The 27,354-nt window shown below is 37.2% G+C and overlaps 1 protein-coding gene across 6 annotated transcripts in view; it reads right to left on the minus strand.

Moving 5' to 3' along the window:
• Positions 1 to 27,354, minus strand: part of HIPK1 (homeodomain interacting protein kinase 1) — a 52,286-nt gene that overhangs the window by 14,821 nt on the left and 10,111 nt on the right. For all 6 annotated transcript variants that reach the window (XM_047869696.1, XM_047869692.1, XM_047869694.1 and 3 more), the window contains 8 exons: positions 26,037 to 27,114; positions 17,490 to 17,613; positions 7,992 to 8,111; positions 7,096 to 7,182; positions 6,217 to 6,401; positions 5,736 to 5,898; positions 4,589 to 4,814; positions 349 to 470 (listed from right to left, as the gene is read on the minus strand). In XM_047869696.1, coding sequence (XP_047725652.1) covers positions 349 to 470; positions 4,589 to 4,814; positions 5,736 to 5,898; positions 6,217 to 6,401; positions 7,096 to 7,182; positions 7,992 to 8,111; positions 17,490 to 17,613; positions 26,037 to 27,112 — 2,103 coding nt within the window. In that variant the 5' untranslated portion in view covers positions 27,113 to 27,114. The remainder of the gene's footprint in view (positions 1 to 348; positions 471 to 4,588; positions 4,815 to 5,735; positions 5,899 to 6,216; positions 6,402 to 7,095; positions 7,183 to 7,991; positions 8,112 to 17,489; positions 17,614 to 26,036; positions 27,115 to 27,354) is intronic.

The raw sequence follows: 27,354 nt of genomic DNA on the forward strand, positions 1-27,354 counted from the left end.
GGGGACACTAAAGGGAACCAAAGGGGAACGCTTCGTATTTAGAATCGAGATGTTGCTATGTATGTACAAAAAATTAACTTCATCCCACAGAATCTGAGGCAATTCACTCAGAACATGATTTCTCAAGGTCTGGGTATTTATCCACATAAATCTAAGGAAGACACCAGTAGAGCTACAATAGTGTTAGGTATGAGTCATCATTCTATTATAGAGGTTTCACTTGAAGTCCACTGAATCATGACCAAGAAAGATCTTACAGTCAAAGCAAATACCATCCTCCAGGACAAAATATCTGATTCTCAGTAGTGCTTCAGCAACATCGAGTATCCAAGCTGCTACGGCTTTTACCTGTGTAAGAACTCCCGACTGTATCTGTAGTGGCTGAGCAGCTGGCGCCTGGGGTACAATCGGCACCGCGTTATCCATCCTCACAGGGAACCCAGAATGCTTTGTTGTTGCTTGTAGTCCAGCTGTAGAAAACACCACCACAGTTAAACTGCTTTGCTGGGTCTGCGGTGTTGTTTGTTTAGGGGCTTTTGTTTGTTTGTTTTTAGCTTTTCTGTTCAAAGAATCCATCACCCAGGTTAGCTGTACACACTGAAGACAAAGGAGTTTCATAGAAGTCTAGGGAGTTAAGAAAAGGGAGACTGTTTTGGCTCCCTTCAGGTTAAATTAATGGGAAAATGTTTGATACAAGAACGGATGGTTTAACGGAACTCTAAAATTATTTTTTACCTTCCAACACTTATAATACTCATCCTATTCCCATTAATAGCATAGGCAAAAGCAAACAAAAAACCTATACTTAAGTTACATTCACCTTTTAATTCATTGGGGAAGGGAAAAAACTTGGGTTTTTTAAATGTAATTTATTAAAAGCAACGACTTGAATATAATTTTAACTTTTGCTTAATTATGACTCTTAGTTAAGAAAAAATACAAAAAGCTCAAAAATTTATCACCTGAGTTATGAGTTACCCTTTGAAGATGTTTTACCTTACTCCTCAGAAAATATAACCCAGTTAACAAGTTACTTACACATTTTATCTTTAACTGGTATGTGGACTGAAGAAATTATAACCCAGGATAAAAAATATTAAAAAGGAGTCATTTTGGTTTACAGAAACACTTTTTTCTACTTATTTTAGAAATCTACTTTTGCTATTGACAGCTTTTTAGTAAGGCTCTTCTGCAACTAACTATGGAGAGGTAAGAAAATGAAGAACTTTTTGCTGCCTTTAAAACAGTGACCGTGTCTATCTTTTTATTCATTATGCTCTGAGCACAAATGTTGAATAAATCTTTCCTACAAATCAGAATTTCTCATTCAGAAGCAAAGATATTTCTCCTTCTTGTCAAGCGTTGAGAAGAGACACTTCAACTTCCTTTTAAACCTGCCCTATCTGCCTGGGTGGCTCAGTCGGTTAAGTGTCTGACTCCAGCTCTGGTTATGATCTCACAGTTTGTGAGTTCCAGCCCCATGCAGTGTCGGGCTCTGTGCTGACAGCTCAGAGCCTGGAGCCTGCTTCGGAATCCGTGTCTCCCTCTCTCTCTGTTCTTCCCAGCTCACGTTCTGTCTCTCTCTCCTTCAAAAATAAATACAAATTAAAAAAAAAAAGCTTTTTAAACCTGCCCTACCAAAACCCTCAATGTGGAGAATTTAAGTTTCTATTACCCACTAATGGAAGTTTCTCTAATTCACTAATTCCTGCATTTTTGTTAAGTGGGGACACAAACATGTTATTTTAATTAGAGATCTTCTTCAGTGACATTTTCTAACCCATCGCTAATTTCTCTCAACATTGTTACGGAGATGCCAAATAAGCATAACTCCTAAACTCTAACACTGTAGGTTTTCAGCAAGTCTTCTAATTTTCTATTTCAGTGACTTACAAGTATTTTAGAAGATCTCATTCTGCAAAACACAATCCAGGAATACACAAAGTAAGAGAGACAAGTCAAATCAGAATTAAAACACTCTTAACAATAACTTTTTTTTAAAAGTGCTTCTTACATAAAAATAAAAGGTAACAAATCCAGATACCCACATAAAAAAATCTGCCAGCCATTCTTCATAAGGCTATGCTATCTAATAGGAAAACTAAGCAACATTAAATTCTTGTCTAAATTCCCACAACACTACAAGACAACATTATTGTCACAGACCTCCTACAACTGGGCAGGAACAAAGGAGGTAAAATTTAGGAAGAAATGTTCATGATAGAAGTTCACCTAAGGAGTCCCAGAATAATGAAGTAAAAGGGGACAAAATTACAGAATAATAGTTACCACTGAGCAAAACGTAGATCTATTTTGGGCAATCAGAATAGTACAGAAAGTAATATTTATAGTACTGACCTACAAATGTAACTAAATAAGTAACAGATTGCTATTGTAATTTAGGCTAAACCACAGCAGTTAAGCTAGTTTAAAACTAGCTTCTTCAGGAAACTACAAGTGGAAACAACCAATTACTAAAAGTAACACTTTTGGAAGGTTCTCCCTGAACCCTGAACTAAGAAATGATTAAAGTTTTGATTTGTTTTGTTTTGTTTTGTTTTTGATGAATACAACTTGTTAAATAAAAATCCATGGAAAGTATGGGAGGAAGAATAAAACTGTCTAATTGATGAGGGTCTATTTTTCTCTAAGTATAGCATCTTCTAACAGAGCAGATGGTAAAAGAAAAGGAGGCAACCTGGAATATAGGACTGCTGGGCAGAATCCAGCATTCGGCTGTGGGTGCAAATCAACTGACAACTCTTAACAGCAGAGTTTAAATACTGAGAGGTGGTACAGAATACTTCAAAATGCATAAGCTACCCCACCACCTGGGTTCAAACCCCAGGTGCATAACCCCACCGCCTGGGTTCAAATTGCAATTCCACCACTAACTAGTTATTAAGTCTTTAGGCAGATGAGAGAATCATGCTCAATTTGCTCATGTATAATCGGACATAATGACACTGGGTCACTTCCTAGGGTTGTTTGTGAGGGTGAATTAAATACATGTAGAAGCAGTCAGAACATTATGTGGCATGTAGTAGTATGTATCAACTATCATCATCCTCATTACCTTAATTTAAAAACCCTTTGATTTGGAAATTTTACAATTTGCTCTACCTAGCTCCTCAGATTATTTAGACTTCCTAAGGAGAAAAAAATTTCCAAAGCTTATACTTACCTAATTACATCAAAAGTAGTTATACCACTTCTCCCCTCCATACCCAGTTTATATTTCATTTTGTTAAAGGAACTAAGAAGTTCTGCCTCATGTCATAAATATCATCTGAGAAGCAGCAGAAAACTTCAAAGTCCCACATCTGAAAACTGTTCCCATGAGATTCACTTTGGAAAAGATGAGGGGGAGGAATGTGGCTAGTTTGCTAAATTCAGTAGAAGAATCACTCAACATATGACAACCCAAAGTATAGAATTTACTACTATGCAGCATACACAGAAAATAATTTGGTAAGTTAGGCTAAATTTGCATTTACGGGTTTTGAATCTGCTCCTCCGCTCTCCCTGTGGTTTCTCCCTGGTTTACATCGCTATCGCTCTCCTGTCCTCCCGGTAATCTCTCAGTCTCCCCTATCCCCTCTTTTCCTTCTGCTTGCTCCGACTCTGTCAGAAACCAAACAAACAAGAGAGTCACAGTCAATAAGGAAGTGAAGTAAAAAGATAAAAATGCTTTTATGTAAAGTGCTATAAGAAGCCTGAATCCTGGTTTATTTCCACAGGGTATAAACCTGACTTTCTGACTTTCTGTTGGGAAAATCAAGTGTGTCGTCAGAAAATATCCCTAAAATAATGTGCCCTTTTAAATGGTTCAGCAGATCAATAAACACATTTCCCATATTTCAGGAAAAAAGGAACTGGACAGACTGAATTACAGAACAATGAAAAAAATGAGGAAGGATAGGAATGTGAAAATTTAAATCTTATTGCAACACATGGGGTCAGAGCCTCCCTCTTCAGCTATTCTGTTCCTCTGTTGGTAGGAGTTTGCAGGAACAGTATGATTCATAAGCTGAAGCAGATAATCTTAATGCATTCCCCACACAAGTACTTCAACTTGTAGAATTTTTCAGTTCAGTAAATAATGGTCTTTATTTCTGAATGTAACTCACAAGGTTTCTGCATTCTTAAACATAATTTTTACATTTTAGAATAAAATTATATTTTGCTTGGAAGGCTAATTTTATTTAATAATGGAATGATATAGGAAACAAGATTCAACAGAACTTCTGTTTACAACAAATTTCTTCACGCTTAATATTTCCTGCATATTGAGAGATACATGCTTATACAAGATATAGGACATTGGTAGAAGGTCTCAATGGGCAAGAAATTGATATCAGGGCAGTTCAAATAAGAAAATGTTAACTGAACTCCCGTAATGTGTCAGACAGTACCAAAGTCAGATAAATAATCAATGTAAAAAGGGTAAATACACTTTGTTAATTTCAGTTATCTTCACAGTCAGAGTTTACACCTGTCAGAAATCAAAACTAAACAACTAGATACCCAATAAGGAACTGTCTACAGCAAGATCTGTGGGTTTGATATAACAGTTTCCCCCACTTACTTTGAAAAGCAGGTGGACATACTATAAATGTTTGTTGGAACGGATCTGTCTGAGTGCAAATTTGGGTGGTTCCAGGCTGCAAGGAAACACCCTGCTGGGCAACTCCAGGAACTGGCGCTGCAGATGATGGGTACAAAGCCGACTGGTAGTTTAGCAGTGAGACATCCGAGTTAGCCAGAGAAAGAGTAGCAGCTGCTGCAGTAGAACTGGAAGCTAGAACACTGGCCTGAAAACAAAAGGATTACAGTTGTATACTGGTATAAAATGGAAATAACAATATTTTTACACGTGCAGAATCTGCCCAGAAAAACTTAAAGTTTTAAATGTAATATTAACTGTCTTTGAAATAACTCTCTGCTCAAGAAAATTTCCCAATCTCTAAATTTAAGGCATATTGTAAGGTTGAAGAAGAAAACAAAGATTAAAAAAATGGTCCTGTACCAACTGAGGTTGTATAAACCCTTATCTCTTCTTTCTGTGCAAAAAGTTGCTGGATGTGAGATACCACCAAATCTCATTTTAAAAGTAGATCTAGCTAAGAAATTAGGAAGCTTACGCCTTCAATAACAAACAAATATAAGTATCACCGTTTGGCAAACGAATGCAAAACCACTCTTAAAGTTAATTATTGGAAACACCAAACTGAACTCATAGAAACAGTGAGTAGATTGGTGATTGCTAGGAACAGGGTAGCAGGTGGGAGAGAAAATGGGTGAAAGGTCAAAGGGTACAAAACTTGCAATTACAAGATGATTAAGTTCTGAGGATCTGATGTACAGCATCAAAAAATTATTGGAAACATCCTTCAATACATGTAACAAGACATATAAAACCTTTCCAACAGAGAGAAAGAGTGTCATCTGGCTAAAGTCAGTACAACTAACAGCAGTAAGTAGTACAATAGCTAGGGTCCATTTATGGGACAACCTGAGACTATGAGGGCCTAGATTAGGCCTGTGTATCTAATTTTTGGCAACGCATGACTGGTAGGTATTATCAGTCTACCCTGTCTTCCATCACTTTTGCCAAGTAGAAATTCGTAAGAAGCAACAAGATCACCAAAGCAAAGATTGGTTTATCTCAACCTGTACTGTTACTAGTTTCTACCCTTCTTAGGTTTGAGTTTCCAAAATCATTTATTAAGTACCTGATTGTGCACTGTGTTAAGCTGGTTGCTGAAGCTCATGGTTAGATTTGTGCTTGTATTTGGGGCAACGTGTGTAGTGAAGGGACTCTTGATCTGACTCACTGTATCATACATGTGAACCCTCCGCTTGCAGATCTCCATGTTCTGAAAACAAGACTTAACACTGAAAAAGAGATTAAAGATTCAGTAAAATGAATGCTGAGATTTAAACAGATAACAAACAACTCAAGATGAATGTGGATCAACATTTTTACCCAAGTATATTTAGATAAAATGAATCAAGAGTTTTTATAACCATAAAGAGAAAAAAACCATACATCTTATTTTTAATCTCATGATTTTTCAATGAGAAAGGAAAGCATCAGTGAGCCAAACATGCAAGTACCAGGAGTGCCACTCACATGTGACCACTCCATTTAAGCTGTAAGATGGTAACTCAACACAGAACCACATCATGGCAAGTACCCCAGACCATACTCACTGATTGCTATGTGGGAAATCCAGAAGGTGAGTCATTGTCACAAACTGATGGTTAAGAGTTTTCAGAGGAGTAATCCTCTTATCTGCATCAATTGTTAGCATTTTTTTTAGCAGATCAATGTATTCTCTTCGATCCGCCTTCTCTGCCAACATGTCTGTTCCCTCTAGGTCTGTGGACATATTCACCTTCGAAGGAAAATTTAGAAACATTATACTTCATCACTTAATCTTGAATGCTGACACTAAACATCTGCATGACAGATTAGATAGACAGATACAGATCTAGGAGAAAAACCTGAGGAAATCCTTTTTATTATAGTATAATCATTTTCACAAGTGGAAGCTCTTCTTATGCAGTCTAATTAAAATCTTCAATTTGGTAGCGTTTGAGTTTGTTGGTAGAATAAAGCTGAATGAAGTCTTTTCATTCAAAATTTGGACAAGTTAACAAAAGCAATTATTATTACTTAAATATATAAGTTTCTATTGTTGAAAAAATTAAATAACACAGTAAGTATAAAGTGTTTAAACAGAATTTGGAACATAAGAAGCACTCAACAAATGTTAGCTCTTATGTAAGTATGTATTTAACAGAGAAAATAGGAAAGAAACCTTCAGAAACGGTATTTCAAAATACTGACAGGCAACAAGACCAGTTAAAGCAAAAGCAAAGGAGAAATAATTTTAAAAGTGTCCTTGGTTAAAATTCAATGTTCTTTTAATACATGGCAGAATATTAATGAACTTTTTTCTCTAAAAAATGAAAACATACTAGAAGATAACAGATTGAATCTATCTTTAATATAATTAATCAACAGAAGTGTGTCTCCGATTAAAGAGATACATAAATGTCTGGCTTCCTGAAATTTTCTATACTCACCTGAGCCATGTCATCTAAACAATTAAAAATGTACTTTCGAGCTTCTTTTGATTTGATTCCAGTCTCCAATTCATGTTCTTCCGGTGTCTATAAAATAGATTTTTTTTAATTCCATCCATATACCACTCTCACATTTTGTTCTAAATTAAAACCAGAATACAAAGAGACAAGTATCTATCGTCACCCTGCCAACCAGAGATGGCAAACATGGAAGTAATTTACAACCAGAAAATCTTCTTGTGGACAGATGGCACCTGGATACCTGACTACCCCTTCAACAGTGCTAAATTAAATGTGGAAACAATGACGTAGCACCGCTCCTGAGGGGTGTCATAGAAGAAGGCACATTATCATTTTTCCCTTAAAGCTACATTCAAATGAAATTATTTCAAATGCTAACTATTTAACAGACTCAGAGGGAGACTCACAGGGTTACACAAATTACTCAAGAGATCTCTCAAGTTAAAGGAATAGGGTCAGAAGTAAAAAACAGGTATTTGGATCAAGAAAATATGTAAGGCCTTAATGTGGGGAGTTAGAAAATTATGTTTTCTCACATCCATTGAGAATTCTCTAAAAAACAGTCATTGCTAGGTTACTCTAGCTCTTCCTGTGACTCAATAGGAAGCACTATTCTCTATACTCCCTTCTCAGCTGCTGGTTCACATTTGCAAAATAACCTTAGACAAGTGAACAGGCGTTCAGTTTATTTTTTAACTAAGGATCGGATCAAATGTGTACAGTGAAATAATTTTTTCCAAGTACTTCCTCCTGTAAACATACATTCCCATCACGACCACCACCACCCCATTTCCCTCCTCCACCTCAAGAATTTAATAACTAAAAAGTTGGGAGTAAGGAGTACAGGAATGAGTAGTATAGTAGAGGAGACAGACCTTCAGCCTCCACAGCGGATACCCCAAATTTGGATCTCTGTTGAAAAACCTGGTTGTTTTTGTCCCAGCACTGAGAAGATATTCAGCGGGCAGGCCTTGTGTTTGTGAAATGTAACGAATCTGAAACATCAAAATCATTAAAACATTGATTTAGAGTGGAAAGAGAAAATATTAAAAACTTTTACACAAAGACATTACTGCTCTAGCCAAGTCAATACAAATGAAATTCATCTGTAAATACATAAATATGCTAACCCACTCACAGGTTAATTCCCAAATATTTATTCAGTTATTGCCACGTTACTATATGTCACTTACCAGGAAAATTCCATTTTGAAAATTTTGTTTGTAACCATTTTTGCTTTTTTTTTTTAAGTTCACTTATTTGAGACAGCACGAGTCGGGGAGGGGCAGAGAGTGAGGGAGAGAGAATCCCAAGCAGGCTCTGTGCTGCCAGCGCAGAGCCCGACACGGGGCTCGAACCCACAAAACTGTGAGATCATGACCTGAGCCAAAACCAAGAGTCAGATGCTTAACTGAGCCACCCAGGTACCCCACCATTTTTGCTTCCTTGTTGACTTCTGATACAAAGTTCAGAAAACATCAGGAGATTTCTAGGACAGAAGAGAATAATTTTCAACAAACTATTCAATGGATCACCCACCAGGAGTTTTTTTTGTTTTCTTTGTTGATACATTATCAAATTTAAAAGATTTGGAAAACATTTTTATAAATGTCTTTCTTGGCTACTCTAGCTCCTGTCAATTGTCCCTATTCTAAACTGCCATAGAACTTCTCTCTCACACCATAAACTTAGATACTTCATTTAGCTTCTCTATCCCTACATCACTAGAGGGCAGGCACTGTGGTCACTCAATCAACATTTACTGAACACCTACTATGAACAAGGCTGGCAGTTCTCAAAGTCTTGTCTGGAGACCCCTGAGGGTCCCTAAGATCCTTTCAGGGAGTCCATGAAGCAAAAACTATTTTTAAAATAATACTAAGAAGTTATCTGCCTTTCATTCCCTTCTTACGGGTATAGAGATTTCTAGAAGGATGTGTCATTGCTCCAATGGTTAATGAAACGTGCTTGTATATACTTATGTTTTTAAAATTTCCCAGTTTTATTGTTCATATTTGTTTGCTTGCTCAATTGTCATGACTCAAGAAAGCAACAGAAGAGATGATTTGCTTTTCTCTTCACTACTGAGAGTGTTACAACAGGCAATTTTTTTTTTTACCACCTCTTCCATATTTGAATGGCTATACTTAAGATGAAATTAGAAACGTGTAAGCAAGGAAATAAATCTTACTTCCCACCACTCCTTCTAAAAATCTTCAGTTTTAATTTCTACTGTACTATATACTAGTAGATATAAACTACACAGAGCTCTTGGAGATCCTCGCCAATTTTTTAACAGTGTGAAGCAGAGGTCAGCAAACTATGGCCTATATGCCAAATCTGGCCTACCTATCAGAAAACAGCAGGATACTACTCTTAAATCTGTGGGAACTATGTAATGGGAAGCTAATACAGCATTAGCAAAACAGGAAAAAAAAACTTTTTAATGTAGATAAGAACATTTAAAAAAATTTTTTAATGTTTATTTATTCTTTTTTTTTTAATTTTTTTTTAACGTTTTTATTTATTTTTGAGACAGAGAGAGACAGAGCATGAAGGGGGGAGGGGCAGAGAGAGAAGGAGACACAGAATCAGAAGCAGGCTCCAGGCTCTGAGCTGTCAGCACAGAGCCCGACACGGGGCTCGAACTCACGGACCGTGAGATCGTGACCCGAGCTGAAGTCGGACGCTCAACCGACTGTGCCACCCAGGCGCCCCTAATGTTTATTTATTCTTGAGAGACAGAGTGCGAGCAGGGGAGGGGCAAAGAGAGACGGAGACACAGAATCTGAAGCAGGCTCCAGGCTCTGAGCCATCAGCACAGAGCCTGACACTGGGCTTGAACTCATGGACCGTGAGATCATGACCTGAGCTGAAGTCAGACGCTTAACTGACTGAGCCACTCAGGTGCCCCAAAGACATTTTAAATGTGAACTTCTTTTGCATACAAAAAGGATGAAAATTTTTTTTTAATCCAGGATAAAATCTATGCAATAAAATACAACACAGACATTTAAAACGAACAAAGAAGTACAGTTATTGACCTATAAAGATATTTCACAATGTAAGTAGAAAAAGCAGATTACAAATGAAATAATCTCACTTTTTAAAAAAATTATTACATTTCACTGATTCTAAGAGGCGTATTTTTTTACACTAACATCTCTGAAATGAAGATATATCTTACAACTGATAATTATCATGGTTTAATTGGCAGCATTCTTTCTTAGAGGTACAGAAAAATGTGTATATTTCAATCAACAGTGTCTTAGATATGACCAAATAGATATGCTCCTCTATATCCATAAGTTTATTATGTAGAATACAATTATATATAGCACATATATTCATTCATTCTTTTAGTAAGTACTTATTGAGCCAGGCATTGGTGATTTTAAAAACAGACACGGTTCCTGCTCTCATAGACCTTGCAGTCAAGTGAGGGAGACAGACACCGAATATTCAAACTTCCAGTTTGAATTGGCATTCTGAAAAAAAGAAATAGACTTCTATAAAAATAACATCACAAAGGAACCTGAGTTAGATGGAGGACTGGTGAGGAAAAGCTCCTTGAGAAAGTAACACTTGAGCTAATAAATGAGTAGACACTGACTAGATGAAATGAATGGGTGGCACAGAAATTCCAGACTATGAGAACAGTATGTACATGGGCATGTGCTAGAAAAAAGCATATTCTTAACCAGTACTGAAATGGTGCCGCTGGTGCTAGAGCACGAAAAGCAAGGAGAAATGGTGTAAGATCAATCTAGAGAAGGAGAGAGAAAGGGGAAAGATAACCCATGTAGGGGTTCAGAGGCCATATGAAGGATTCAGCCCTTTATTCTAAAAGTATAAAAACCCACTGAAGAGCAGGGAGGTAGCATGATCAAATGTGTTTTGTAAAAATCCTTTGTAAAAAAACTGGAGAGAGGTCAGAATAAAGGGAGATTGTCTAGTAACCCAGGCAAGTTAACAAGACAGCCTAGAGTAGGGTAGTAGCAATGGGAGGAGGGATCTCAATCATATTATACAATTATATATTTACATATTATGCATTTATGTATTTATTGTATATATAAAATCATTAAAAATATTTTTAATGTTTATTTACTTTTGAGAGAGAGAGAGACAGAGCATGAGAGAGTAAGGGGCAGAGAGAGGCACACACAGAATCCAAAGCAGGCCCCAGGCTCTGAGCTGTTAGCAGAGCCCAACGCTGGCCTCGAACTCATGGATTGCAAGATCATGACCTGAGCCAAAGTTGGACGCTTAACTGACTGAGTCACCCAGGTGCTCCTAAAAGTATTATATAATTGTTTACTTAATATCTCTCATCATCAAATTATAGCTTCCATGAGGACAAGGACAATGTTTTATGCAGCACTGTATCCCCAGTGTCCAAAGTAGGTAATCCATAAATACATGATGAAAATCAACAAATTATACATTTAAACACAAAATATGCCAAATCCTAATAGTGTTACCTCTGAAGGGTGGAACTACTAGAGATTGAAAGTTTTATCTCCTGGCCTACCGCATCTTTTCTATTTTTTCTATAGTAATGCACTTAAACACTAAAAATATTTTAAAACATTAATATTACAGGGGAGGCTGGGTGGCTCAGTCGGTTAAGCATCTGACCTCGGCTCAGGTCATAATCTCATGGTCTGTGGGTTCGAGCCTGGCATCAGGCTTTGTGCTGACAGCTCAGAACCTGAGGCCTGTTTTGGATTCTGTGTCTCCCTCTCTCTCTGCCCCTCCCCTGCTCACACTCTGTCTCTCTCTCTCTCTCAAAAATAAATAAACATTAAAAAAAAAATTTTTAATGTTAGTATTACAGAATTAAATTAAGCGAAAGTAGAATGGGAAGCTATCATCCAGATATTATTTTTCATATAGCTTATAATACAGCAAAAACAAGTCTTACATTTATACAAGCAAAAAGTATTACTGTCATTTGTTATTTTATTTTATTTTTATTTATTTATTTTTAATTTAATTTTTTTTTTAATTTACATCCAAATTAGTTAGCACATAGTGCAACAATTATTTCAGGAGTAGATTCCTTAGTGCTCCTTACCCATTTAGCCCATCCCCCCTCCCACACCCCCTCCAGTAACCCTCAGTTTGTTCTCCATATTTATGAGTCTCTTATGCTTTGTCCCCCTCCCTGTTTTTATATTATTTTTGTTTCCCTTCCCTTATGTTCATCTGTTTTGTCTCTTAAAGTCCTCACATGAGTGAAGTCATGATTTGTGTCTCTCTCTGACTGGCTAATTTCACTTAGCACAATACCCTCCAGTTCCATCCACATAGTTGCAAATGGCAAGATTTCATTCTTTTTGATTGCCAAGTAATACTCCATTGTGTGTGTGTGTGTGTGTGTGTGTGTGTGTGTGTGTGTGTGTGTATGTATATATATATACCACATCTTCTTTATCCATGGATGGACATTTGGGCTCTTTTCATACTTTGGCTATTGTCAATAGTGCTGCTATAAACAATGGGGTGCATATGTCCCTTCAAAACAGCACACCTGTATCCCTTGGACAAATACCCATTAGTGCAATTGCTGGGTTGTAGGGTAGTTCTATTTTTAGTTTTTTGAGGAACCTCCATACTAGAGTGGCTGCACCAGCTTGCATTCCCATGTCATTTGTTATCTTAAACAATTAAAATGTTTCCAACAAATTTGAAGCTATTAACTAATTAATATTTAAAGACTCACAAACATTTGCTATATAATCTCAGCTCTAGTATTTATGAAAAATCCACAGTGGATATCATACTTATAGTGAAAGACTACTTTCCCCCTAAAACTTAGAACAAGGCAAGGATGTCAGCTCTTACACTTCTATTCAACACTGTATTAGTGGTTCATTGCAAAGGAATTAGGCAAGAAAAGAAAAAAGGAATCCAGATTGGAAAGGAAGATGTAAAATTACTTTTATTTGTAGTTGGCATGATCTATAGTTAGAAAATTGTAAGGAATCCATCAAAACTATTAGAACTAGAGTTCTATCAGAAAACTACTAGAGGAGTGCCTGGCTGACTCAGTCAGTAGAGCATATACAGTTCTTGATCTTGGGGTCGTGAGTTCAAGCCACATGTTGGGTATAGAGATTACTTAATAAAAATAATAATAAATAACCTTTAAAAAGAAAAACAAAGAAAGAAAATTACTAGTAATAGAGTTCAACAAGGTTGCAGAATACAAGATCAATTACAAAACTCATTGTATTTCTATACGTTAGAAACAATCTGAAAATAAAATTAAGAAAATAATTCCATTCACCACAGCCAACAAAACAACAACAAAAAACCCCAGAATACTTAGAAATAAAAGAAATGTAGGGGTGCCTGGGTGGCTTAGCTGGTTAAGTATCCAACTCTTGATTTTGGCTCAGGAAATGATCTCACAGTTTGTGGGATCAAGCCCCGAGTCAGGCTCTGTGTGCTGACAACAAAGAGCCTGCCTGGGATTCTCTCTCTCCCTCTCTCTTTCTCTGTCCCTCCCCTGCTCACCCAGATGTGTGCGCACTTTCTCTCTCTCAAAATAAATCAACATAAAAAAAAAGAAATGTAAAACCTATATTCTGAAAATTACAAAAAGCTGCCAAAGAAAACCTAAAAAAAATCTGGTCACATTTATGGATCGGAAGACAGTATTGTTAAGATGCTGATACTTTCCAGAAATTCAATGCACTCACTACTAAAACAAAAACAAAAACAAAAACCAAAAAACAAGGAAAAATAAAAAACAAGAAAAAACCCAATGACTTTTTTTGCAGGAAAAAAATTTCTAAAATTCATATGGAATCACGAGGGACCCCAAATAGCCAAAACAATCTTAAAAAAGAACAAAGTTAGAGGCTTCACACTCCCTGGTTTCAAAACCGACTACAAAGCTATAGTAACCAAAACAACGTGGTACCAGCATAAAGACAGATATAAGATACATATCAATGGAACAGAATTGACAGTCCAGAAATAAATCATTGTATTTATGGTCAACTGAGTTTTGATAAGGATGCTAAGACCTAGCTAAGATCTTAGCTTTCTCTGCTAAGATCTAGCAGAGAAAGAAGTCTTGTAGCAAATGGTGCTGGAAAAACTGAATATCCACATGCAAAATACTGAAAGTGAACGCTTGCTTTATTCTATGTTGAAAAATCAACTTAAGGGGCGCCTGGGTGGCGCAGTCGGTTAAGCGTCCGACTTCAGCCAGGTCACGATCTCGCGGTCCGGGAGTTCGAGCCCCGCGTCGGGCTCTGGGCTGATGGCTCAGAGCCTGGAGCCTGTTTCCGTTTCTGTGTCTCCCTCTCTCTCTGCCCCTTGCCCGTTCATGCTCTGTCTTTCTCTGTCCCAAAAATAAATAAACATTGAAAAAAAAAAAATTGAAAAAAAAAAAAAAGAAAAATCAACTTAAAATGGCTCAAACATCTAAATGCAAGAGACAAAACTATACCTCTCAGAAGAAAACACAGGAGAAATCTTCATGACTTTGAATTTAGTAATAATTTCTTGGATATGATATCACAAGTACAAGTAACAAAAGGAAGAACAAACTGGTCTTCATCAAAATTAAAAGCTTTTGTGCAAACAATGCTATCAACTTAGTGAAAAGGCAACTCCAAGGAATGAGAGAAAAGTTTTGCAAATTATATATCTAATTAGGGATCAATACCCAGAATATGTAAAAACTCCTACAACTCAACAACAATAAACAGCCCAATTCAAAAATGGGCAATGGACTTAAGTAAACTTCTCTAGAGGGGATAAACCAGGTATCCCCTGGGGCGCACTTGAGTGAGGGAAGGGCAAAGAGAGAAGAGAATCAATCCCCAGTGGGCTCTGTGCGGTCACTTCACATCCATAAGGATGGCTGCTATCTTTAAAAAAAAAAAAGAAAAGAAAAGAAAAGAAAAAAGTAAAATAACCAGTGTTGGCAAGGATGTAGAGAAATTGAAACCCCTGTGTATTGCTGGTAGGAATGCAAAATGATATGACTGCTGTGGAAAACAGTTTGTTTAATCATAAAATTTCCAGATAACCCAGTAATTCACTTCTTGCTATATATCCCCCAAAAACTGAAAATAGGAACTTAAACATCTGTATGCCAGTGTTCATAGCACCATTATTCACAATAGCCAAAAGATGATAACTCAATATCCATCAAAATATAAATGGATAAACAAAATGTGATGAACATATATACAACGGAACATTATTCAGCCATAAAAAGTAACGGCATTCTGATACACACTACAGCACGGATGAAAACATGTTAATAAAGAAGCCCATCACAAAAAAACTACACATTGTGTGTAATAAATATGATAAATTACAATAGGCAAGTCTATAGAGACAGAAAGTAGATTAGTGGTGGCCAGGGGCAAGAGAGGGTACAGGTTAGGGGAGAATGGGCATTGACTGCTAATTAGGTGCAGGGTTTCATTACAGAGGGATGAAAATGTTCTAAAACTGGTTATGGGGATGGTTCACAACCCTGTGAACATACTAAAAATCACTGAGTTGTACACTTTAAATGACTGACTTACATGGTATACAAAGTATATCTCAATAAAGTTGTTTTAAAGAAACGTGGCTGGAAGAACAGAGATCCTGCCACAGAAATCTTTTTGTATAACCAGAGATGCATCAGGATAACCTATCCCCAATCCTGCTCTAAAACAGCATATCCCATTTATTCAACATGGGAAAAATGACTTCCTCCTACCACCCACAGTTTCACATCTATGCACACTGGGCAAAAATCCTCAAAACTACCAGTTCATCTCTTTATTTTAAAAAGCCTCAGGCATACCTTAGCTTTTAAATCTAATTTTAGTTGGTTCTACTTCCTAGGAAAATTTACAGTACCAATCTGTTTACTAAAGTTGAAGGCTGGCCTAGGGATGGCACTTTCATGACTGTGATTGCTCAGAGTAAGGTTTCTTAACTAGGGATCCATGAATCTCCTAAATTTGTACTCAAAATACCATACGCAAATTTTTCTGAGAAGACTCACATCCCTAACTTCATCGGATTCGCAAAAAGGAGAATCAATAGTTTAGTTCAACCAACTGTGTTTTTGCCTCAATCTCCTTCACACTTTTTTATTGTAAAATAAGAAAGCTGGCTTCTTTCTCACAAGGTACAAGAGAGATTAAATTTCAAAGTTCAATGTAACTAGTTACATATCACATGAGTAATTCATTTTTTATGTTTCGATCAAAGACGTGCCCAGAGTGTCAAATTTTTGGAAGGTGAATCTAAAATGGATCAAGGAATCAAAATTCTAGGTTGAATAGGGAAAAACACTGTTTTATTCTTTTTTCCTTTTAATAATTCCAGATAACCGTTTATTTCTTTAAAAACAATAAACAAGGGCGCCTGGATGGCTCAGTCAGTTAAGCACCAGACTTCGGCTCAGGTCGTGATCTCGCGGTTCATGGGTTCAGGCCCTGCGCTGGGCTCTGTGCTGACAGCTCAGAGCCCGGAGCCTGCTTCAGATCCTGTGTCTCCCTCTCTCTCTGCCCCTCCCCTGCTCGCACTCGGTTTCTCTCTCCTTTTCTCAAAAATAAATAAACATTAAAAAAAAATTTAAAAACAAAAAATTAAAAAGCCTCATGTACTTACTATGTGCCAGACACAGACCAGAAGCTGAGGATATACTAGTGGGATGAAACAGTCTATGCCCTCAAAGAGCTTACAGCATAGTGGTTAGAACCATTTTTATTAAAAGAACAAGAAATAAGAATTTACAATTTATTTCCCTTCATTTCCCCTTAGGACCAGCTCCTTGGGAAATTGCAGCATATTTTCTAAAGCTCCTTTGTTTTGAGATATAGACCATTTATTACAATACTTTTCAACTCCTATGATTTCCCTCTTTGTATTCCCTCGTATTTTACAGAGACCCAGTATATATCACAGCTTCCGGGGCCCAATGTGTTTCAATTTGTAGAGAGTACTTCAGCATATGGCATGTATAAAAGGAAGTAACAGCTCTGAGTGAGCCAAAGGTCACTCTTAAAATTCCTATTCCTCATCCTTCTTTACTTTCATATCTTAAAAACTCACAAGACACATTTATTAACCAAAGTCAGTCTCTCTAATAAATCATCACAGATCTGGAAAGGTACCAATCTAAAGTAATATGAAATAAGAACCTTTCTTAATTGTTGAATTGCAAATGTAACATCAGACTAAAAAACAGGTAGAGAAAATTGTATTCTTTAAAAAATCCTTTCTAATTAGACTATCCTTTCCGTATCTAAAAACTTCACTAGTAAGTACTTCTCTTCCTCTAAAATCTATTTCATTAGTAAATACTTGATTTCTATTTCCATTCAAGTATACACTCTTACCTGATCATATTCTGAAGCACCAGGATAAAGAGGCCATCCCAGGAACAGCTCAGCTATCACACAGCCCAATGACCACATATCAATAGCTTCACAAAATGGTAATCCAAGAATAATTTCAGGGGCTCTAGCAAAAACAAAAATAGCAAATTAAAAAGTAAACATTATCTGGGGAAATCATGTTGACTAAGTCCCGTTTTAGTATCAGCTAAAGGTACATTGATTTAAAGAAACTGAAAACTATCTTTGATATAAAATCCATCATTTGAAACCTCTGGGGCCAGCTGTGTTTTGGAATTCACTTTTTTTTTTTTTTTTTTTTAATTTCAGAAAGGTACTACCATGCATAAACTACGTATTGCATAATAATCCCAATGGAGTTTAGGGAAGCACCCTCAAATCAAACACATTAATACTTCTGTACCAAAGTCAATGAATAGTCATACCATGTTGGTGAATAAAGACCTTAAGTAGCCTTATGTTGGTTTTTTTTTATTTTTTTTTTAATGTTTTATTTATTTTTGAGACAGAGAGAGACAGAGCATGAGCAGGGGAGGGGCAGAGAGAATGAGACACAGAATCCGAAGCAGGCTCCAGGCTCTGAGCTGTCAGCACAGAGTCTGACACGGGACTCAAACTCACAAACCGCGAGGATCATGACCCGAGCCAAAGTCGGATGCTTAACCGACTGAGCCACCCAGGCGCCCCGGCCTTACGTGGTTTCAAGTCAGATTTTGCCAATACACCAAACTTAGAAAAAGTTTTTTAATTTTGAGAGATTTCTGGATTTTGAAATCACAGATTTCAGATAAGGGATCCCAGATAAGGGATCCCAGATTTATTCTTTTTACTCTTAGCACCTTTTTAATTACGGAAAAATCAATTAAGTGACCTGATCAATAAATACCCCTTGGTAACAGAAATGCCTTCTACAGAAATATAGTGGTTGGCAGCACTATAGAATATTCATTTCCATTAATGCTCCAAGTGAAAAACCTAACGCTAGGGAACCTTAAAGAGAAAATGAAGATAATACCATAAGCCTAGAGCTTTATATGTATGAATACATTCAAGGTAAAATTATTATCCCCATTTATAGAGGAAACTGAGGCAAAAAAAATTTTGCCCAAAATCACAGTTAATAAGTGGCAGAGCTAGAATCTGAACCGTGGCTATCTGGCCCCAGAACTGAGTATATTGTACTGTCTCTAAATAAGTAAGAGTTAAGCACATACCCACTTATATAAATCAATTTAGCTTGATGGTATACATGGCATTTTCCAACCACGACTAAAATTATGAGATAAATGGGTTTTTAAGGGGAGGGTGATGATAATATGTATCACTAATATCAATAATAATTATAGATGACACTTATATAGTGCTTACTCTGTGCCATGAAATGTTCTAATAAGCCCTTCATAAATGTGGTCACTTATTCCTTTACAACAATCCTATGGAAGTAGGTATTACTAATGTTAAGTCATCAATTCTAAGAGGAATGCTTGTCTCACTTTTTTTTTTTAATTTATTTGAGAGAGAGACAATGAGCACACAAGCAACCATGAGTGGGGGAGGGGCAGAAAGAGAAGAGAGAGAGAATCCCAAGCAGCATCCGCATTGTCCACGTGGAGCACGGGAGCCCGATGCAGGGCTTGAACTCACAAACCATAAGATCATTATGACCTGAGCCGAAATCAAGAGTCGGACGCTTCACCAACTGAGCCACCCAGGCATCCCTGTTTTTTTCATATTTTAACATCCCTGAAATCAAGAAGATTCTTGCAAATGATGATGTATTTTAGTTCACTGGCAGTGCTTTTACTTTCTTATTGGGACCTAAATAATGTTTCTTTTTCTAATCAATGGTGTATCAGATTCTATGTAATAAAGTATCATTTCCATTTTACAGATGAAGAAACTAGGCATTGAGAAGATAAGTAACTCACCGAAGGCCACATAATTACAAAATGATGGAGGCCAGGCAGTCTGGATGTAAGGTTTGAGCTCTTAAACATTTTATCATCTCCAAATAATTTCCTTTCCTTCTTACAAGTCACAGAATTGGAATGTGTAAGGGAATACCAGCTCCAGACCCCTCAGCAGATCTCTCCATCTAACAGGCTATGAACCCTCATGGGATGTATAGGTTTCCCCAACTTCACTTTTAAGTAATATGTGCTTATTGTTGCTCTGGAGCAGGGAGGATTGAGCAGGCAGAGTATAAAGATATTTCCTAAAATAAGAATATCCTCCCCAAGTACTTTTCTAAGTAAGTAGCCCTTAGAAAATAAGGTAAAGTAGAGGACTCCATAGGGTCTAGAGGCTTTCCTGACCCTTGTACAGAAACAGCAGAAGGATGATCCGAGCCTGCTGAGACTTCCACTATTTAACAGCTATGGATAGAACGACTACTATCACCTGTTTTTATGCTATTTGAGGTGAACTGTGGTTCTGCGAACCAAAGAAACAACCTTCAAAGGGGATATTCTTTGCAGGTGGCTAGAGCCACATATTACTGACAGAGTTTCAGAGTTTAATTAAACCCCAACCAGTATAGCATGTTTTTAAGATGGCACAAATTTAACAGCATTAATAAACTAGAGAGTAAGACTATCCAGAAACATAAAAGCTTTTCTAAAATTGAAAAGGGACAAAATTTTTACTTTCAGTGAGCAGAATCGTTAATTTCCAAGTTCATGACAGTGCCAAAAATAGCTGGCAGGGAAAGTGCAAATGGCTTTGTGCCAAAATAAAAACTGGGCTTAGAACATTCCTAAGCATCAACTGAAGAGCAGCAGATTGATTCTGCCATTCTCACTATACCAGGAAGACATTTTAAAATCCAAAGGTAGGTCACAGGGAGGGGCAGGCTACCCAATAACTTACTTCATTAAAAAAGTAGCAATAATACGTGGTAATTGTTAGGCTTCCAAAGCTTAAAGTTTCAGAGAAATTAAGAAAAATACTAATTCCAGCCCCCAAGCTCCATTAGACAAAAAAAAAAAAAAAAAAAAAACCCTAAAGACTGGCTGGAATCAGTTTTTCCATTTAGTCTCACTCTGCTTCTGGAGTAACAAAAGCAGCTAAGGATTTTTACCAAAAACTCACTAAAAGAGTAATTCTACCCCATCTACCATACAAAAAGATGAGTACCAAAAGAGAAAAAAAAGCAAAAAAATAAAATAAGGCTGCTCAGTCTACAGAGAGCTTTTCACTACCATTAGAAACTAGAAATGCTGGCTGACCTAAACTCTAAGAAGCAAAAAGATTGAAATTATTTTCTTTTACTGAACAGAACAGCATCATTTAAAGCAGGTACTTCTCTAAAGACTGAATGTTTTAAATTCTGAATTCAGATTATAATTCTTGGTACTATCTTCATTACTGTATCATCTTTCCCGTTGGCCTCCATTATTTTTCAATCCCTCAATAAGAACTCTAGACAGTAAAATTCTGGTTCTACTTTACCTGTATAATGATACTGAGATAATTACTTCTCTAGGTCCCTTTCTAGTTCTGACATTCTAACAACTGATCAGTAAAAAACATTACCTATAGAGGGGCGCCCGGGTGGCTCAGTCGGTTAAGCGTCCAACTCTTGGTTTCGTCGCAGGTCCTGATCTCACAGTTTCACGAGTTCGAGCCCGAGTCAGGCTCTGCAGTGACAGTGCTGTGAAGCCTGCTTGGGATTCTTTCTCTCTCTCTCCCTCTCTCTCTACCCCTCCCCCTTTCACGCTGTCTCTCTCGTTCTCAAATTAAATAAATAAACTTAAAAAAAATTTTTTTAGGGGTGCCTGGCTCAGTCGGTTAAATGTCCAACTTCGGCTCAGGTCATGATCTCTCTGTTCGTGAATCCAAACCCTATGTTGGGCTCTATGCTGACAGCTCAGAGCCTGGAGCCTGCTTTGGATTCTGTGTCTCCCTCTCTGTCTTTCCCCCACTGTACTATCTCTATCTGTCTCTCAAAATTGAATAAATGTTAAAAAAAAATTTTTTTTTAATTTTTAAGATTATCTATAGAAGCACAGGGAAGAGAGGGAAAAATCCAAACTGACAATATTCACTTTTGTAGGAAATTGGCATTAATTGTACTTTAGACATGGTGAGTGTCTTTTCTTTGAAAATACATCCCATCCTTAAAAAACAAATACTAAACAGGCTCTGATTACTGTAACCAGGTTGTAGAAATAGCAATCCCTGTCTTTTGATTTCTCAACTTCAAACTTCTTTAAACTAAAAAATTCCTCCAAAGTTATAAAGCATTATTTTACTAGAACCCAGAGCAAGCTGTGGGTAGGATCACTTAACAGCAGAAATTATTCTCTGCTCATTTTCATGAACACTCTTTGTTTCTTCCTGCCCATCTCAGAGGCATCAAACTTACTTATCAGATCAGATATGTTACATAAAGTCTTAACTTCCTGCATCTGTGGCTTAGTGAAACTGTAGTATGTTTATTTGTCTAGGATAAACTGAAAATACGCTTTCCTTCTCTAGACTTTGTCCTTCCATATATAACAAATACAGCGATCTCAACTTTCAATAAAGGCCAGTTTTCCATTTTTCAGAATGGAAAAGCACTGAGCTTGTAGGCATGGCAAACCTTTGTGCCTGAAACTCAAGCCCCAAAGACAGCAACTTTTCTTGAAATTAGTCTACATTTACGTTTAAAGTGCCCAGGAAATAAAGCATATTATTTCCACTGCCTAAGGCATTTAGCCATGCCCACTGCTAACAGAGACAGGATGGTGGCAAAAGTTTGTCAACTGATAATATTTTGGCATGTTATCAGCAAGATGAAGCAATGTAAACTAAAAAGGAGGGGAAGGGAAAGGCTGGCTTTGGAGCCAGGATGCTTCAATGGCCAAAGGGATTTCACAGAGGTTTTCTGAAAGATAACAGGGTGAGGACGTAATAGCCTCTAAAAGCAACATGAAGAATACCACTGTGGATAAAATTAATGATAAAGAAGGAATGCCTGAGCTGCTATTCCATTGGCTTTGGGTTCATTATCAAGTATTGCTGCGATAAAACAGAAGAGTCCCACTGCTAAATCCTAAATGCAGTCAAGCCCTGGATATTGGACTTCAGTATGCACACTAATTACTCAGTAATACACAGAAAGAACTCCTGTTTTTAAGGGGTAAACTTAGCTCCATTTAAAATTACTCCTATACTCAGCAATTAAATGCAATGGATTTGCAGGATGATTTGTTGAAGAGTAATCACCAGTGGACTTAAAAATTTGAAAATCCTATTTGTTTCCAAAAACAAAACAACCAAATTACTCAAATCGCAACTTGAATTTAAAAGGACAGGGAAACGGGCAAAGACAGCAACCTAACACTGAAAATTATTCAAACGAATTACTTATTGGAGAAAGCTAAGCAGCCAGAACTATGTACCCCTCAAATCTTTGCCCCTCAAGAGAAAATGCCATCAAAATTATTTCACAAAATAATTCTTATTTCTATCACTCTTCTTCTATCTTAAAATTGCTTTCGTTACAAGCCAAGGCAAGTAGTTAAAGAACACCTGCAGGCCTGATTAGAGAAGAGATCAAGAAGCAAGAGCCCATCAGCCCCCACCCCACAGCGGTGCCCTCCCTCCTAATTCCCCAAGGCTCCCAACAAGATGCAGAACTGAGCTTGTAAGTGGACCTGTAGAGTGTTTCTGCAAATACACACGAGTGGGTAGTGGTGGGATTACTCAAAGGAGCAAACTAAAAGAAAAAGTAATCAGAACCTAAATCTTCCAAGTAGTGAATCAGTAAATGGAGGAGAGATTCTCAAAATTAGCCCAACTGCCTAGAGCAATATGAAACCAGAAACCAATGCTCTAGGAATTTCTTTACTCCATCTCTCTCAAGTAAGAAATACCATAGTTTTACAAAGTTATAAAAGGAAAAGATAAAAATAGAGAAGAGTGGATTCGAAGATGTAATGTGAAAATGTCATTACTACCCAAAGTGATTTACAGATTCGGTGCAACCCTTCAAAAACCAATGAGGTTTTTTGTAGAAATAGAAAAATTCATCCTAAAATTTATATGGAAATCTCAAGGGACTCCAAATAGCCAAAACAATATTAAAAGAGAATAAAGCTGGAGATCTTACACTCCTGATTTTAAAAGTTACTACAAAGCTACAAGTAATCAAAATGATGTGCTACTGGCATAAAGACAGACATACAGACCAATGGACAAAAGAGCCCAGAAATAAACCCTTGTGTTTGTGGTCAATGAATTTTGACAAGTGTCAAGATCTTTCACTGGAGAAAGAATAGTCTTTTGAGCAAATGGTGCTAGGAAAACTGAATATCCACATGCAAAACAATGAAACTGGACCCTTACCCTACACCGTATACAAAAATTAACTTAAAATAGATCAAAGAACAAAATATAAGAGCTATCTATGTCTATATTATATTCTTATAAGAGCTAAAAACTATAGAACGCTCAGAAGAAAGCAAAAGGGAAAAAACTTTAGGACACTGGTTTGACAATGATTTCTTAGCTATAATACCAAAAGCATGAGAAACAAACAAACAAACAAAACACACAAACTGCACTTCATCAAAGTTTAAAACCTTTGTGCAAACACCATCAACAAAGTGAAAAGGCAACTCCACGGAATGAGAGAATATATATGCATGTCATCTATCTGCAGAGGGATTAATACCCAGAATATATAAAGAACTCTTACAACTCAACAAAAAAACAACCCAATTCAAAAATGGACAAAGCACTTGAACAGACATCTCTCCTGAGAAGATACACAGATGTCCAATAAGTAAATGAAAAGATGCTCAAGATCACTAATCTTTAGGGAAATGCAAATCAAATACCATTTCACACACATAAGAATGGCCATTATCCCTCCCATCCCCAGAAAACAAAAACAAGTGTTGATGAGGAGGTGGAGAGATTGGAATCCTCATGCATTGCTACTGGGAATGTAAAATAGTGTAGCTGTAGAACAGTTTGGTGATTCCTCAAAAATTAAACAGAATTATCATATGATCCAGCAGTTCTACTTCTAGCTATATACCCAAAAGAATTGAAAACAGGGTCTTAAACACTTGAGAGCTAATGTTCACTGCAGCATTATTCACAATAGCCAAAAATGTGGAAACCCGAGGGAATGGATAAACAAAATGTAGTACATTCATGCACTGGAATATTATTCAGTCATGAAAAGGAATGGAATTCCGATACATGCTACAGTCTGGATTAACTTTGAAAACATTATGCTAAGTGAAATAAGCCAGAAACAAAGGGACAAATATTGCATGATTCCACTTACATGCAGTACCTAGAAGAGGCAAATTCACAGAGACAGAAAGTCAGATAGAGCTTACCAGGGGGAAGGGGGAAGGTGGAGTTATTGCTTAATGGTTACAGAATTTCTGTTTTGGGTGACGAAAAAAATTTAGAAATAGTGGTGATGGTTACACAACATTGTGAATGTACTTAATGACACTGAATGGTACACTTAAAAATGGTTAAAATGGTAGACTTCATGTTAGGCAGATTTTACACTGGCATATTTTCTGAGCCCCTGTATGGTTAAAACACCCTTCTATTACTTTCATACATAATATAAACTTCTAAGTTCAGACTTTCTATTTACTCAAAATTTCATATAGGCATTTGACATGTTGGACATATCTCCTGATAAGCATGTTTTGTGGATTACCTATTTTTTGTTTATTGTTTCACTTCTTGACTGGGTGAGTGGAAAATTTGTATTTAATGAATGATCACTAAAATTATCAGATTACTTAAAATTAATAACTAGTCAAATAAATGAGGTACTGAGAAATAAAAGCTCACTTCAAAAGACTTCCCCCTTTCCTTTCAGTAATTCTCCTTGGTTAACAGCACAAACAACATTGTATATACCACCCTTTAAGTACTGTCCCAATAATTACTATATATTAAAAAGGTAGCTTTGTTAGAAGTACCAATCTGGAAATATAAATCACTGAAGTATAAGGCACTTGGGTCAAGGACATTCTAGGATAACCAAATAAGCTCATAACCAAAAAAGTTCAAGCTATTACAGAGAATGTTAAAACAGGAAGAGCCCTTGGTAATCAACAAACTCAATTCTCTAAATTACACAAGATAGGAAATGTATAAGAATGAAAAAACCTGGAATTATTCCCAAGGCATCCTACCTGCCAAGATAGGAATGTGGAAAAAGTAGCAGCATATGCCCAAATTCATTACAAATAAGTGAACATCTTTATATTTTTAAAGACTCTTTAGAATGGGAAAACTGGGTATAATGGCACTTACTAAAAAAGAACCAGATGCTAGTATTCATTCAACTAGAAACAACCTTCAGAATCAAACTGAATTTTTCCAGCGTTAAATAAAATAATGTTACATATAGGAATGCCACACAGGGGTATGAAGTAAAACATAGTATTCTATCTTGGACCCTGTAAATAAATTCATTGTTACATGTAGCCCTATGTAACACCTTTAAGTATAAAGACAGATCTCTAGTCTAAGATACGCTTTTTAGCATTTGCCACTTGCCTGTAGTAACGTGACTGTAAGTAGGTTGAGCACACAGCTTTGGAAACGTGACTAGCAGAACCAAAGTCAATGACCTTCACTCGGTAGGGTTGGCGCACTGGATCGACCAGCATTATGTTTTCAGGCTTAAGGTCAGCGTGAATCAGACCAAGGCTCTTGAGCTTCATCAGGGCTGTGGCCACCTGCTGCAAGATTGGTCTGATGTACTTGAGTGGCAGTGGGCTAAACTTGTTCTGCTTTAGAAAATCATACAAGTTCTGCTCCAGCATCTCAAACACAAGGCAGGTGTGATTCTTATGCTGAAAGCACTCGTAAGAACGAACAAAATTATACTCATCGGCATTTTCACTGCTTAGGCGGGAAAGGATGCTCACTTCAATCTGTCCTTGTCTGGCATAGGAGGGGTGGTTCTTCAAGATTTTAATAGCCACAATTTCCTTAGTGCTCCGCTTCCAGCACTTAGCCACCTGTCCAAATGTTCCCCGGCCTAGGAACTCCAACACTTCGTAGCTATTGGTCATAGAGCAAAGGATCTCATGCTGGACCAGCTGGTAATCCCCTTCTCCGCTGGAACTGCTACTCTTTGTGGTCACAGTGGTGGTCGTGGCAGCAGCACCCACCACAGTCCTGTTTTGCAGCATGAGAGGGGGATGTTCTTCTATGATTTGCACGCTACCGTTGCTGTCAACTTCCTCACTTTTTCTTTTCAATCCACATTTTTGATATGGCTCAAGCAAAGAAACGTTGTTTCTGTGAGTCAGGGTCTGGCTGCTTTGGAAGGTTGCCGTAGCAGCACCGGCCGAGCTATCAGCAGCGGTTACGACGATACGCTCCGCTGCAGGAGCCTGGAGGAGAAGGCCCTGGTCGTAAGCAGGGATGTTGAAATTTGCTACCTGGTGAGAGGAGCTGGCTTGCCCTTGTGTGGCTGGGAGGGTTTTGCTGTGGGTATAATATTTGTCGTTGCTGCTCTGTCCAGAAACATCCCAGCCAGAGGGCTCTATTTTCAGTTTCTTCGCACTGCAGAAGGCACTCGACGACACTGATGGGGGGGAAAACACCTGCAGCTGTGATGCCATACCTACATCGAGAGACAGGAAGAATTAGATCCTCAATTTTATACAACTCCTCAATTAATAGATAAGAAAACTTTTAGTTTAGAAAAACCACAAGTAAAATATAACTATCTGGCTAAGATTTTATCTCACACATTTTCTAAAACATGTTTCCTAGCACAGAAAGTTCAACCTTCTGGTCTAAATACACAACCGTAAGCACTCTTTGAGACTCAGCAATAGTCGGTCATATTGTTAAAAGAGCA

This window comes from Prionailurus viverrinus, chromosome C1 (genome assembly GCF_022837055.1).
Source record: "Prionailurus viverrinus isolate Anna chromosome C1, UM_Priviv_1.0, whole genome shotgun sequence".
In the NCBI taxonomy this organism is placed as follows: Eukaryota; Metazoa; Chordata; class Mammalia; order Carnivora; family Felidae; genus Prionailurus; species Prionailurus viverrinus.